The following is a 15443-nucleotide window of genomic DNA, read 5'->3' on the forward strand; positions in this document are numbered from 1 at the left end:
GTTCGCTGGAGCCGTTGCGTCTTTACTCAAAGCCCCTTCTTCCTTTCTTCTTGCGTGTTGTGAGTTTACTTTTACTTCGCCGGTGATCGGAATGATCTCGCTTCTGACCCTGGCGTTCCCTGCGGGTCTGTAGTGGGCGGAATCATGTTCACACAATGTTCTCCCAAGAGACGTGCTGTTTTTAATAGCGAGTTTACTGCCTGCTTTGTGGAGTATGAAGTTGATTAATGCTACCTTTAAGCAAATGTGTGCCCTCGTATTTAGACACCTATTTTAAAAATTTTTAACTGTTCAAAATTGCCGCGCATTTCGCATGTCTGCGCCAATTTATGGTTAAAGAAGATCAAACTCACTTTCTCCCTCATCTACCCAACCCCCTGTCGCTTCAGTTTACGTCGTATGGCTGTTACCCATTTGTTAGCCAACGCCTGTTATTGCATCTGCCCCGTTGTGTTCCACACCCACTTTAACATGACGCTCCCTCACCGTGCCTCGTCTGCGATGTGTGTGCCGCAACGGGCTCAAGATGACGCAAAGCTCTTCTCGTAACTTCCTTGAGAAAAGTTTCGAAACGGCCTTCCGGTGGCGGGTGTCCGATGGGGCTTCAAACGTGGGCCTTTCCGTCATCCTCGTCACCACTTGAGACGCACGCCGCCGCACCAAGAGGAGAGCCCTCGAAGTGCACTAGTGTGTCGGACACGCGAACGACCACGAAGAGCCGTTTGTGTGCGTCGCCCACACGAGCTCGCTCTTGAGCGCGCGCACGCGACAAGTCGCCTTCACCTGGGTGAGTGGGTTGTGTGTGGCTCTCAGGGGCGCTGGCAGATCGCCTGTCGCTGCCTCAAAGCGTTTCTCTCACCTTTAAGATCTACAAGCTTGTGACCTACGCCATGAACGGTAGGGCGATAGTGTAATTGTGGTTCGCAACGTATAACCCGACGTTTCGCCTTCTCCAGTGTCATGTATATTTCGAACACTGTTGTGTTGCAATCTAAATAGACTTCCCGCACAGGGATAGAAGACTCCATTGGAGACCTTCGACACTGAATTCACATCAGTATTGGAAGTCGCCACGTAGGAGGGAAAACTAGAAACGAAAAGGAAGCCTCCAGCCCACTGTCATTTTGTTTCGGTAATCGCGACTTCCACCGTGTGCATACGACGGTACGCATGTCTACAGGGATGTACCACTACAAATCGCCCGCCCGACGAACGTGTCTCAAGACTCCCGCTGGAGAGACTATTCTTCATATACAGAGAAGTATTTACCCTGAGGGCTTTACTGCGTGGTTGAGTGGCAAAAGTGCCAGCTGATTTAGTCTCTCTTGTTCGTCGGCGTTCACCGACTGCACTGCCTCTTTCGCAGGCGTCTCATTTTTAACAGCGGAGCTGTTTAAGATTTTAGTTCCGCCGTATCGCGTTACCAAAGAAAAAATACGAAGAAAAAAGACCGAGCGCAAGTAAGCGTGCGCCTCGTGAGGAGCGCCCGACGTTGGCCAGGCTTGCACGTGGGCTTGAGCTACGGGAGGAGCTCGCAAAAAAGTACCAAGAAAAAAATACCGAGCGCATGCGAGCGTGCGCCCCGCCTGGCGTCAGCCGGCTGGACCTTCGAGAACACTCTTCCCAGCGTTCGTGGCGTGATCTCTCGCTTGCTGTTCTCCTCGCCAGTTCACGGGCGCTCGCGCCTGAAGTGGGGAGCACAGACGCGGAGTTCGCGAAGCCGGTTGCACGGGTTCCAGCGCGTCCTAGCGCGGTCCACTTTGGGAGAGATGTGAAAGGCTGTGGACAAAACTATTTGGGCCTGTCAGTCAGGGAGAACTTTCAGCGGCAAGTTCGGAAATCCATGTGTGGTGCTACAGCCGGGTCTCCGCGGAAGGGAGAGGGGCCGCCGGCTCTGCTGATTCTCCAGCTTTGCACCACTGCAAGCTCCTCCTTTTTTTTTTTTTTTGCTTTTTCTTCTTCCGAGAGTGCGCCCTTCACATGCAAGAGCGGATTCCCCAGCAGCTTATAACGGGAAGGGGAAGAATTCACCAATCTGTTCAACATACGAAGTATCGCGTGGCGGGTTGGCTAACTAAATGCAAAGTTGCTTGAGGGCAGCACGCGAAGGTATTCTGGGAGACGTCGACTATAGTGTGGACGTGGTCAGTATCATTGACAATGTAAAGCTTGTTTTCCGTGATTGTTAACATGCTTGTGTTCTAATCGGGAAGCAGCGTGCCCCTTTACAAAAATTTTCCTTCCACGTATTTTCGGCTCCGCTGAATTTATCCCGGTGGGCGAATACAGCACATCTGCAGTGAAATTTCGAGGAAGCCGCGGACATTTTTGACAATGGGCTGAGTGCCTAGCGCTGAATGATGCCGGGAAGATTCCAGAAGCAAGTTTGTTTGTTTCTTTTTAATAGCCTCGCTACACACATGAAGTTGAGAATCAGTTCAATTAACTGCAGAGTCATTTGTAATAGGCTTTCACTCACTCACTCACTCACTCACTCACTCACTCACTCACTCACTCACTCACTCACTCACTTCTTGACTGGCAGGTGTTCTGCGAGGGAGGTTTCTACAGCTTGCCAAACACGCCTTCTACTGCAGTACTGCTACATTTATCCCGGCTACGTGGGCTTAAACGAATCGCTTTCACTTCGAATGAAATTCAACCAGCGCCGTTATGAGGGAACAGCATAAGGCAGCCATAATTTAATCTGCAGGAGTCTACGTGTCGTAGCGTCGTGCGCGAGCCTGGGCTTTCGGTTAATTAGCGTGCGTTCTTTTTCGGCCGCTCTAGCGCGTCACGTGACCTCAGTTCACCGCGCGTCCTTGCAATTCGACCTTGCCGGCGCGCCAGCTCCGAGCTGGCAGCGCACGTGCGGCGATCTCGTATACGCGGCATACCTGGGATTGATATCAACATTAAAACAAGCGCGTAAACACACACTGTTGCCCCGAGCCAAAAAAAAAAAAACGCCTGCTAGGTCGCTGGAAAGCCTCCCCAGTGGCCTTCTTTCACCACCTCTTTTCTTTTCACGACATGAGTGGTAGGTTTGTTCCCACTACAGTGACGTTTGTCCAGTCTAAGCTATTCATAGTAGCCATGAGATTATCACTCACCCGGCGTACTCTTGCATCGTAAAGAGCATCTCTGCTTGCTAGAAGTCGTTTCTGAAGACCGCTTCGCCGCATGATGACGACGCCTGTCGTGTCTCCCCATTCTTTTCACTCTCGTCTTCCTCTAATGCTGCACCCCACAGATTCGCTATTTGGTCTGGTCCTGCGCTGTTACTGACGGACACTGAATGAGCCAGATAAGTATAGCTGCTTCGTAGTCACCAGGAAAGCAATAAAGAGCGGGAATTGGGGACACCGCAGGTCTTATATCTCTGCGGCATGGTTATACAGTGAACCCTTGTTACAGCCAAGTCCTCCTAAGCAGAAACTTACTTCGTTATAAGTGGTACTACGTTAAAAGTGGAGGAGTTTCTTCTCTGAATTCATGGCAAAGAGAACTATGGAACACTTCGATTATAGCGAAATTTCGAACAAAGCGACTTCATTATTACAAAAGTTTGCTAAAATCCAGGATGCGCGCAGCTCGTCTTATGACGTGCTTTGTGCATTGTAAGGCCGGGTTCAGACTGTTGCCGCAGCTGTCGTTACATAAAGAATGACGTTATTTCACGTCTCAGCCAACCTAACTGCGTGACATGCTGTTTTTTTATTTTACGTCCATAGATAGCGATATGGGTTTTGCGCCGGTAGTTTGTACATAGCCTAACAAACAGGGTTCAGCTTTGTCAGCATCTGGCGCGATCCGAATCAGTCCCTTCTTCGCCGTATACGTCCTTCCGTCAGAGACTTGTACTGAGTGCCCGGGTCTCAACATCCGTCGGTGGTGCCAGAATCGGCCAACAACGGATCTCTCGCGGCAGAAGGATCCGGAGCCACTCCAAAAGCGGCAAGGCCACACCCTCTCCCCCCCTGTTATACGCAACGCCCGCGGGCAGAGTCCGGCTGGCTCCCAAGGAAGAGGGACTTCAAGGTGGCGTCCAAAGACTCGCGATGATGCTTGTCCGCCTGCCTGCCTGCCCGTCGAGCTGGCAGTGAGAACTCCTTCCGTCGCGGCATAAGTTGCCTTCATGCGCTACTCCACGGAGGCCCGCAGGGTCTCGTTCTCTCTCCAGTGCTTTTCATTTGCTTTTTGTTTCTGTTAGCTCCGTCTTCCGCTGGGCCTCTCTTCTTTCTTGACGGGGAACTACGCCGCGTCGCCATTGTCTTAAGTTGTCTCGTCCGTCGCCGCGGGGTGTGCACGCTTGCTCGCTTCGCAGCCTGACGTTCGCTGGTCGTCGTCGAACGTGCCTCTCTGGTTGAGGAAAGCTTAGGTTACGAACGATGGCGGGTACTGTAGAAAAGGAGCAGGTTTTTCCAAATGCGTGTTAGCTTGAAATTAATGGTGCTTTTATAATTGCAGTCAGGGGCGTATACAAATATGACCGAGCGAAACGATTGCAATCGTAGTTTATAAAAAAATGGGTGTGTTATCTTTCTTTCTTTTTGATTTAAGGTAACGGTGTGCACGAAGGGAGATAGGGGCAACATCATCTTCAGTCTTTGAAGTGGGGGCTCGAGGGTATTCCTCTGAAAAGTTCAGCGCCGACGGATGTTTATCTGTCTAAGGCGTCTCTATATCATATTTTTAGTCTTTTTATATGAGCCTGGTGGATGAGAAAGTAGATTGATCTGCCTTTAGGTGTGTTTCCCGCACTCGATTCCGCCTTTAAAGTTTCTGCTCTTCCTTGGAGCCCTTTAATTAATGAAATGAAACACGATAAACATGATACCTAACTCTTCCATGAGAATGAAATGACGAGTTTCTTCTGGGGGCGATGTCTGCTATACGTGATTTCTGGGCGTGCAACGGATGTGATTGGCAAATATCGTTAAATTTAATACGCCAGTAATGAGTTAATCGTGGTTATTAACCGCATCCCCTGGTGTTAACTGAACGCTCGAACTGGCTCTTGACTGATTCGGTTGGCCGCCTGAACATAGGCGTATGGGCTCAAAGTTGTTGTTTGAAAACTTGTTGGTAATCACTTTTCGTGTCGGTATTTTCCCGCGGAATACCCAAGCGTATAACGTTTCCTTTCGGTCTACCCAAGGTGGCGTTGTGCGGCAGCATATCGCCGAATTCCTACTGCACACGCGCACGTACGGCAAGCGACTGCGCACGCGTAGTACAACTTAAATGCTAACATGCCATGAAATCAGGAATTCTTGCATAAGAATGTTGTTTCTTTGAGGAGGTGAATTCTGTAGTTGAACACTTGCCGCGTTCTCCTAGTTTTCTGGGATGTCGCTTAACAAAGTGCTTCAATTTTATTATTCGTTGGTGTAAGAAGTTTACTCGGTTAATTACTTAACTATAGTTTTGCTTGCTTAGGTGTCCACCACAAATTTCTGTAAAATACCGGTGCGACGCTTCTACAATTTTACACTTACCCGCCGCGGTGGCCCACTGGCTAAACCACTATACTGCTGAGCCCAAGGGCGCGGGTTCGATTCTCGCCGCGGTAGCGGAGGCGAAAGGCGAAACCGCTTAAGTGTCAAGCTTTCAGCGTATACGTTAAAAGATCCCCTTGTGGTCAAATCAATCCGGAGCCCTTCACTACTCCGAAATTCGTTTTTTTTTTTTTTTTTTTTTTTTCGAGCTGAAAATTGAAGCGCGGCCATTCTTCAGTGTCCCGTCTCCGCAATCGCCAAGTGTTCGCTTCGACTCCAGATATTCCAGCTCGCTGCGTATTCACTTCAAACTGAACGCACTTCTTCCTCGTATACACAATTATTTCCGAAGTCCACGTTGTACACTGCCGGCGGCGGAATCACTTTGTCCGGACGGGACCACCATGCCCTGTTCGCTCGACCGACGCAGTCGACGACTGCGACGAGGTCCGGCAAGCCGTCCGACGGAGAAGTCCGCTTCGACGGCGCGCGAGTCCTTGAACGTAGTATTTCCTGTTTCGGAGGTCTTGCCCACTACCCGCCTGTTGCCGACGCGACGCGTAGCGCTGTGCGTAACGTTTTTCACGTTCCTGTTCGCCTGGCTTGGTTCCTTTCGTCGCTTTATCCTGCCTTTTTTTTCTCTCTCTTGGGTTCTTGGCGTTATGAGCACGTCTCTTGCGTGGCTTGTTTTGTGTCTGTCTTTTTTTTGCCTATCTCTCGTGCGTGGTTCTCATTCCCTGGGGCCACGCTAGCGGCTGTGCTGGCACCTCCACGGGTGCCTATATCTCGGGCGCGATCAAGCGTGTCGTCGAGTGGACATCGAGCAGCTTCGGTGGCGACCAAGTGTGGAAGGCGAGGAGGAAAGGAAGAACGAATAATCAAAGTTTGCGTGAAAGTTCGTGAATAGAGTTGCGTGGGAAGCCTTTTCCGGAAAGCGTTCGCTGTATTTTTATTCTGCGCGCACTGCGGGTGACGCAGACGACAAGAGAACAGTAGCAGACGACAGTAGCCCGGAAGTAGGGCGCCGCCGATGTTCAATCGTTGAACGGTTGGCGTATGATTATGGGCCACTTGAATTAAGTAAGCCCACGGGAGTCGTGGTCTGTGGGGCTGTCTGTCGTCGTCTGCTGTCCTACTGTCGTCCTGTTGTCTGCCACACTGGTAACCACACCAGGGCCGTCGTCTGCTTGTGAAGCTGTTCTCGTCTGCTGCCCTGATGTCGTCTGTCACTCTGTTGTCTGCTGTCCTGTTATATGATACAGTGCTGTTGTCGTAGCGCTTTGTAGTCTTCCCGTTTTCTGCTACAGTCGTTTTGTCGTACGCTTCGCAGCAATGAGTGTTGCACTTCGTTCCCAGTTCCTACAACGCTGTATTACACCCGCCCCTGCGCTCCCGCTCAATTGGAAAATGAGAAACTAATGCGAAATTTTGTGCGAAGCGCACCTTTATGGTGTCACCGAATGTCTTCGAAGCAGCGAGACTTCTCACGCGACTTCAGTACCGGCTACATTCAGTTGATAAGTCTCAGCGCACACATCATAGGGTGCGTGCGTGGTCTGTTCTTATGCAACCCTCGAATGGGTGCAGCTCCGCTCGTCGTCATGCATTCTCTGCCCTGGCGCAGCCATTGCGTCACGGCTGTCTGCGCTGACGAAACGTCTGGGTAAGCTGTCGTCTGCGGCCCGTCCATCCTTGAAAGTCGACCAGAAGAGCACTTGCCGCGAAAGAAAAGGAACATGTCTCCTTGTCCGCCTTCTCTGGTTGCACAGTTGCCGCTGTGCACGAGCTTTTTTTTTGTTGTTGCTGTTATTGCTGAAACCGCTGCAGCAATTTTGGGCCGGCGTCCGCCCCCTCGTCCTCGAAAGCGTCTTTTTTTGGTTTAGTCCCACGTCATGTATACTTTCATCACAAGTCTCCAGTGCCCATTCCGCACCCCCTGCTATTTTTCTGTTGCAAGGATCTCAGTTTCGTTCTGTACATGTATTGAGAAACCATAGTACACAGCGAGATGCAAGGAACACAGGACTGCCCATATTTAGGCTTGCGCGATTGCAGAAGATTCTCCGGAATATTCTCTGTAATTTTATAGGATTCGCTAGGCCTTTTAAGTCGGCTGGAGCTGCTCAGTAAATTCGGACCTGTCCGAAGTATTTATATGCTTCAAAAAGCACAATTCCGTGAGCTAACAAAATAAGTTTCATAAATGAAGATGTGGGTGTCGGAAGTGTTCTGTATCATGAGTCATGACCACTGCTTTCCGGCGTATTTTGCCTTCGTGATGATGCAAGACGATATATACATTGATGGCAAACGACCCCTCATGTTCTTGGCTGGTAAAACGAGTAAATTCAGGTATAAATTACCCAAACAATGTCGCTTGGTTTCACTAATACGAAAATGGTTTTATTAAAAGACATAATAAAGAAGACGCCGACCACAAAAGAAAATAGAACAATGGCGTTCCGGCCCCCCGTACGGAAACCTTCTTCAAAATGGTTATAGTGACGATAAGTACAACTGTACTTCAACAAGTGTATGCATTCTAACTTCTGACTGTTTATGACTAGGATGGCATCATCTTTAACGGCCACATTTGGCTGCACTGTCTCTCCTTTCTTTTTCTCATCTTCGCTCAATGATGTACAAGTTCCTGCTTCAGAAACTACACCAATTATCTTTTGGCAAATGGCCAAGCCAGTTCGGAACTTACCCCAAGAAAAGTGGCAGATAGTTACATGAACGTAATGCGATAATTAAGCGTTGGCTTGCCTTGCAGCTCGTGACTCCACTGACAATAAATTATCACCGATTGTCAGCCGACACTGGAATAATTTTCCTTGCTAGTAACCTCGCTTTACTGCCTTCACTGCAGCGCATGCGTGCCTGCTTTGAAATACCCTTTAAAACCAAGCGTAGATGATGATGGTAATGGCGCGTGAATGATGAACAGCCTATATCATAAAATAAAACCTATGATCTCCTCGTTCACATAGAAACGTGAACTGTCGTCGTTAGGCAGTTGAAGCAGAGCGGAGAAACTGTCCCGGTATGGTACCCGGGCGCCATCGCGCGTGCGCCGAGGCGAAAAAACTGGTTGTGCGGATGCGCCAGTCGCCTACCGGGTACCATACCGGGACCATTTCTCCGCTCTGCTATAACTCTCTATCCTCTTACGTCCGTAGCGTTATTTTGTGTGTCTGTGTGTGATTTGATCTATCTAATCTTATCCCCGATAGTGGGTGTAGTTGCGGTGTCGCATACTCGGTACTTAGACCGCACTGATGAATTTGCCTTGCCTCCTGGTTTTCGTTCACTCCCTTTAATCGAACGGTGAAACTGCCCATGCAGACGAAAAAAGGGCTTACTCAAAGTGTTGCATCATACTCTACTCTTTAGGGTGTTTTAGGGGCGAAGCATCTTAAGCCCGAGGCTTGTCCGGCGTCCGTGCTCACGGCACAGCACCGCGTAAAGTGAAACATCTGTGAACGAAAGGTTCACAAGAGGTTAACAAGAACAAAATAAAATCTTTACAGAAGGTGTGTGTGTGTGTGTGTGTGTGTGAGAGAGAGAGAGAGAGAGAGAGAGAGAGAGAGAGAGAGAGAGAGAGAGAGAGAGAGAGAGAGAGAGAGAGAGAGAGAGAGAGAGAGAGAGCTCCTGGAGAGCCGTGCTTCGCATGCGCGAGGAGGAGGATTGGATTGAAATGGATTGGATTGGATTAAATTGAACTGTATTGGATTGGATTGCATTGGAAATTGTTTTAGCAGCAGTAAACACTCTCACGAGTGATTTACTGTAAGAACGATCTCCAGTGCTTCGCCCACTCATGATTCACTTCGTGGAGATGCGTGAATTGTTTTTTAAACGACGGACACTACACTACGCTCAGGGTGCTTTCATTGACGACCTCTTTGCAGCGTGTTCAAGCGGGTGATGGTGACCTCGCTCTCGTTCTCGTGCTCCCCGCAGACAAGTCTCAGCTGGAGGACAGCCTGAGGGTGAATGGCAAGGGAAAGAAGATGCGCAAGCCCCGCACCATCTACTCTAGCCTCCAGCTTCAGCAGCTCAACAGGAGGTTCCAGCGGACACAGTACCTCGCCCTGCCCGAGCGCGCCGAGCTCGCCGCCTCGCTCGGACTCACGCAGACCCAGGTGGGCCCCGCCGAAACCCTTCTTTTTTTTTAACTGCGATACTATGCCCGTTAGCATAAATACTATGCTCGGTTACAACTTAAGAACGGCAACGGAAGTTGCCGCTGTGCCTCCTCACCACAGCCGGATGTTACTCCGCGCGCTTCAAGTAGTGCGTTACTGGGAATATTTTCAACATGGCACGAGCCGTTTCCGTAATTTTCTGTACTTAATATGCTTATAAAGTACTGCAGCGATGGCAGACAAACTACGCGAGGAAAGGCAGACGATATCACGCATTCAAAGCATGTCCGTTCAAAACGCGCGTGCCCGTTGACATCCGGGTCCGTCGCTTAGGTGGAGTGATACCGTATATGAGCTATTGCCGTTCTTAACTTGTTGCCGAGTGTATGCTACAAGTATAGCTTAACTCCCGTTTCGCGAAGAAACGCAAGGAGGGGTCCCCATATCCACCGATGGAGGTCAGGTGGTCTGCCAGGGTGGAGGCCTAGCTGTGCCTCGGAGGTGACGTGTTCTGGCCGCTTGCAACGAAGGGCACGTCCACAGCAAGTGTTCTGTGTCCGCATCTACGGCAGGAGCCGTGCAAAAGGGGCAGTTCTGGTCGAACGGGGCATGGTAGCGTGGTGGCCACTCCCGGGTAACCTCTGGGCGCTAAGTCTTCTTGAATGGCCCCGAGGGTGCGACACTAACGGTACAAAAACCCAGGGAAGGCCGGAAGCGGACCAAAGAGTGGCAGCTGTGTGTAAGAGATGATTAGTGACTGATTAGGGATCGATAGTAATGATTAGTCAGGTGGGATTAAGGCAGATTGAGTTACAGTAAGGGGAACTAACATAAATCAAAATGCATCAAGAATTAAGATATAGAATGTTTGGTCATTGATCAGTGGTAGTGAGGATTAGTAAGGTGGGATTAAGGTTAATTGAGATTAATTCGAGTATTAAGAAGAGTTAAGATAATTTGATGAAGAATTGAGATTAGGAATAGTTAGTGCTTGATTTGTTATTGTTGGTGATTATTGGTGGTAATGTGGGATTGATGTGGATTGGGATGAGTTAAGGGCGGTTATGCGGGAGCGTCGAAAAATCACGTGACTTCTGACGTCATCCCAGCTTGTCTCCCGCTCACCACCGATTCGCGGCCACGTGCCGTCCATTGACGCAATGGTTGTCCTCCGCTTCTACAAGCCGTCGTCGCTGACGGTTTTCACATCTAGCGCTAATTTAGAAGGAAACACAGCGCCTTTTGTTCTTTCGCTCAAGCGTCTTTGCAGGGTCCGTTTTGTCGTAACGTTCGACGAGGTAGTGCCCAGAAGCTGTAGCATCTTGTCGAATACGATAGCGTAAATTACTGAACTTTTTTTTTTCCTCCTCTGATCCCTCACAACGCCGCCAACAATGGCTCCCCACGCGCAAAAAAACGAGGTCCGCATGAAGCGCTTCGGCTTTATTTCGTTCAAGATTCCGGATACGAAGAAACAATCTCCTGTCCCGTCAACTAAACTGAGTAAAATTTCAACTCTGAATTGCTTAATGTTCTGAACTTTCTAAACTGCGTGGGTACTAGCAGAATAATAGTAATAATAACCGTTATGTCAATAATAAAGCCCCACGCACCGAAATATACCCTCACGAAGGTAGCAGCCCTGTAAATTATTTGAGGTCGCTTACTTTGGTCGACGTGTGGTGCCCTTCGAACAAGGTGTGCGAGAAGGAAACGAGAAGACGCCACTGCTCAAAAGGAACCGCCGATACCGAATCTTTCGCTGATCTTCGGCAACCGGCGCAAAGAACAAAAAAAAAAAAAAAAAAGAGAGAGAGATCTGCTGGGAGAAGAAAAAAGGTCAGTATGCGCGGTAGTAAACATGACTTAGAAACCCTTTGAACTCGAGCCGTCGACGCGAGGAACATAAACACGGCCCTACAAAATGTAGGTTTAGCCATGGAGAACCGCCCCCTCGAACCTTCACCTTCTCGCCTCTTGTTTTTCTCCCTTGTTCTTAGTGTACCCTCCGTCCTCTTTTCCTCTCCTGCTCTAGCTCGCTGTCTGGGACGATTAGGAATCACGATTTTGATGGTGATGATGATGATCATGAAGTTCACGATACCCGACGTCCACGCCCGTCCGGTCGGCCTCGCTACTCCGCTCGGAGTAAAAGTGCGACACACAAAAAAATGAAAAGGAAGGGAGAGAGAAGCGCTCCCTGCGGGCTTCCGCAGCAGGCAAAGCAGGCGCACGGAGCGTCGAAAGCGAATGGCTTTGTTGCGCCCTTTTGTCTCGCATCGAGCTGCAGTCGTCTCTTTTTCGGCGCGTTTTGCGATTGTTAGTAGAGGGGGTTGGGAACCGTGCGCAGCGATAGCGCCTCGCACACGAGTGTTACCAGCGTGGAAAGGGGGGCCAGTAGGCAGGTAAAAAGCATCCGCTGGAGCGTTTTTTTTTTTTTTTCCAAGACTAAATAATGGCTCTTGTTTCTGGGTAGCACGGGCAGAGGGGCTTTTCTTGAGCAGTAGCGGTGGAGTTTGTCGACTGCCCTTTCCTCACCTGCAACCAGAGCGGAAAGAAATGTTTTTGTTGTTCCCAATGCGGACGACTTAGCCTGAGTGTGTTTGTTTCTTCCTCCGTATGCCGTTCCGCGCTTCCCTGAGGCGATACGAGTCGTCTCGCTTTCGCTTTCAAGACAGCTTCTATGGGTCGACCGTCGCGATTAATGCGAGCATGCGCTGTAGATACCCTTGCGTTACGTATGGTCCAGTTACCTTTGTGCAAAAGTTGGATAGAGTTCTCTTCCCATTCTTCCTCCAGCCTTCTCCTAATCGGTCATCTCGCCGGGAGAGAGGGAGGGGAGAGGGAGCGTTACAAATCCTCCGTGACGTAACGCGCTCTGTAAGCGTGATGCTGGGATGGCGACACGTGACAAGAATGCATCAATAGTGCGAAATTAATCCTGGGGTACCACTGGACGTCGGCTTGTCCCCTCTCCTTTTTTTCAATCGCGTGCATCGCCCCAACTACGAGACTGTGCCTTCAGTACGGGAACGGACACTCGTCTACGGCGACCACTCTTTCTTGCGCAATCCTCCAGTGCTGTCGGCACTCTACAACTCCAAGCTCTTCGTTTTTAGTTTTTTTTTTTTTTTTTTTTCCCAGTCGCTGCATGTTTGCAATTACGGGATGCTGCTCGGAACACCGCGAGAAAAGCCCGTACGAAAAGCCGCGGTTGTCGCAGGCAGTCTTCAACTTCCGCCGTACAGGTGTGGCGGTATAAAAACATCGTTATCCATCATCGTGCTTGAATCCGACCTCGCGGCCCACATCAGCACCTTCGAGCACACGGTGCTCTCTTTTGGCGTTCCTTCTCTTCCTCAGCCTCGGTGCAGTTTTTCGCCCCATTCCTCGTTTTGTTTCTTTTACTGTTCATCTCTGCGCATTGGCAGGTTGCTCCAGTCTGCCCCCGGAGCGGCCCTTTGACGCCGCTTTAGTTCCTGCCTATCCGCCTGCCTTACTAGAGTCGGGCGTACGAGTAAGGCTTGGAGCGCATCAAAACCGCGAAGCACGAAACAAAACAAAAGCAACGAGAGAGAAGCAGCCGAAAAGAAGCGAGCGCCAGCGGCGCACGCTTGCGTTTCGGGGCTCGGCTTGCGGGCCGCTCTTCCAGCGAGCAAGCCGGCTGCTGCTGCCTGGAGCGCTTCCAAACACGCCCCTGAGACGTCGCTCGCTCCGGCACCGAGACAGGAGAATTCACGGACGCGTGCGTTGAGAGCCGCCGCCGCCGCCTTCTTCGCTGGCGGAGTTGCCGATCACGCTTTCTTGGGCCAGCCAAAACCGCCGAGGGCTAGCGCAAGCCGTTGTTCGGTGTGTGGCCACGCGCGGCTGATGCCTTGTGTGCCGTGGAGGACTTGCCCGAAGGCTGCGCGAAGCCGATCCGCTGGCCACGAGAATCCGCTGGCCAGTCCTGTTCAATTGTACCGCGGAGACCGGAAGGAACCCGCTGGAAAGTTTGTGGAAACACGACGGAACTTGTTGTGTCAGCAGGCGACAGAGTATTTCGGAGGCAGACGACGGACGACAACACGTTTCAGAGCAGCCAAGGGAACATGTAGGTCTTAGCAGACGACAAATGTTTCGGGAGCAAACGGTGGTTCAAAACCTGAGCGTTCGATAAAGCGTTTGAGAGCAGGTGACAGAACCTAGAGGTCTTAGATCACAAACTGCTTTGGAAGCGAACGACGGGACAGAAAATGAGCAGACGGCAAAGTGTTTGAGTGGAGACACCGGAACGTATAGGTCATAGCAGATGACAACATGTCCCGGAAGCAAACGACAGGACAGAACATAAACAAACGGCAAAACTTAGGAAAGCAGACAATGCAACGTACAGTTCTGAGCAGACGAGACGGTGTGGGAGCAGACGACACGACAAGGAATCGTTTGAGCAGAGAATCCTTGCGTCCCAGCACGGGGATAAAGTTGAGTTCATCCGCATCCCGACTTCTACGACCGCGGTATCAACTTCAGTTAGCAGCTTGAAGTGCTTCTGGTTCTCAGAAGTTAATCGCGGGAAGTGAACGTTGTCATTATTTCCTCTTCTGCCTCTCATCAGTGCTTTTTGCATTCCTCTGCCCAAAATTTAGTTGTTCCCCGTACTTCTATCATGCAGTTACACGAGAACGGTACAATTTCATGCGTGCGTGAATGTCTTGGAATACTTCTATTTATACCCTGTGCTCCACATCGTTTAAGGTGTACGGGGCAACACCTGTTTTCTCTCTCTCTCTCTCTCTCTCTCTCTCTCTCTCTCGTTTCGTGTAGCTTTATCACGCAAATCGCGTACTCTACATTATGCACAAGACATAAAGGTCAGACAAAGAAATTCATACAGACCGCTTCTTTTCATTGTCACGAATATCGAAGCGATTTGTCGCGGCTCGGATGATTGCGCTAAGCATAACTGCACCGCGGCAGGCCTATGCACATCCCATGATGGGAAACCCCGCACATGGTGATTTTCAAACAAAAATGGTTATGGGGGTAGGGGATGAGGTGGGGGTTTGAAGTAATCCCGCAGAATCGAGGCCATTGAAAACAGTTATGAGCGAACCCTCCTCCCCCCCCCCCCCAAAAAAAAAAAAGTTCAATTTCAATTCAATTCAATTTTATTCAGGGATGTATACATATTTACATTTGGGTTGTAATACAGACGGAGGTCCCAAGACCGAAGCCGAACGCGGGACCTCCGATGACGATACACAAAATAATACGAGCGACGTTAAAAAAATAAAATAAAAAGGTATACAGAACTATTGAACCATAAAGAAGTACATATACAAAGCCAAACTGTAAAACTATACAGAACTATTGAACAATACATAACTCTGTTTTCAGAGACAAAATATAAAACTAAATAGAACTTTAGATACAGTTATAACAAGTAGTAGATTTCAAGCAAAATATAAACAAAGAGATACAATAAAAAATGGAACATTAATATACCACAAGAAATTTATATGTCAAGCAGGTAGTTCCTAAGTACAGTTTTGAACTTATAGAAAGAATTTGTTTTAATATAGCTGGGTAAAGAATTCCAAAAAGATATCGCTGAAAACAGTATTGTATGCTTACCATAATTAGTTCGAATCTTAGGAAGCAAGAAATTGTTTTGACTCGAAAAACGCGTGTTATTCGTATTAGTAATCATGCGAACCGGGAAAGCCTCTAATACGAGTTTGCGATTAAGAATTTTGAAAAATAAGATACCGAGGCTGTACCGATAAATTTGAGTTAGAGGCAAAACCCG

The 15443-nt window shown here is 49.4% G+C and overlaps 1 protein-coding gene across 1 annotated transcript in view; it reads left to right on the forward strand.

The window, feature by feature from the left end:
* LOC144142699 (uncharacterized) overlaps nt 1-15443 on the forward strand; it is a 101197-nt gene that overhangs the window by 23867 nt on the left and 61887 nt on the right. The window contains exon 2 of the mRNA XM_077674368.1: nt 9468-9649. Within this exon, the coding sequence (XP_077530494.1) occupies nt 9468-9649 (182 nt within the window). The remainder of the gene's footprint in view (nt 1-9467; nt 9650-15443) is intronic.

This window comes from Haemaphysalis longicornis, unplaced genomic scaffold (assembly GCF_048455015.1).
Source record: "Haemaphysalis longicornis isolate Haplotype H1 unplaced genomic scaffold, Haemaphysalis longicornis Haplotype H1 scaffold_6, whole genome shotgun sequence".
Taxonomy (NCBI): Eukaryota; Metazoa; Arthropoda; class Arachnida; order Ixodida; family Ixodidae; genus Haemaphysalis; species Haemaphysalis longicornis.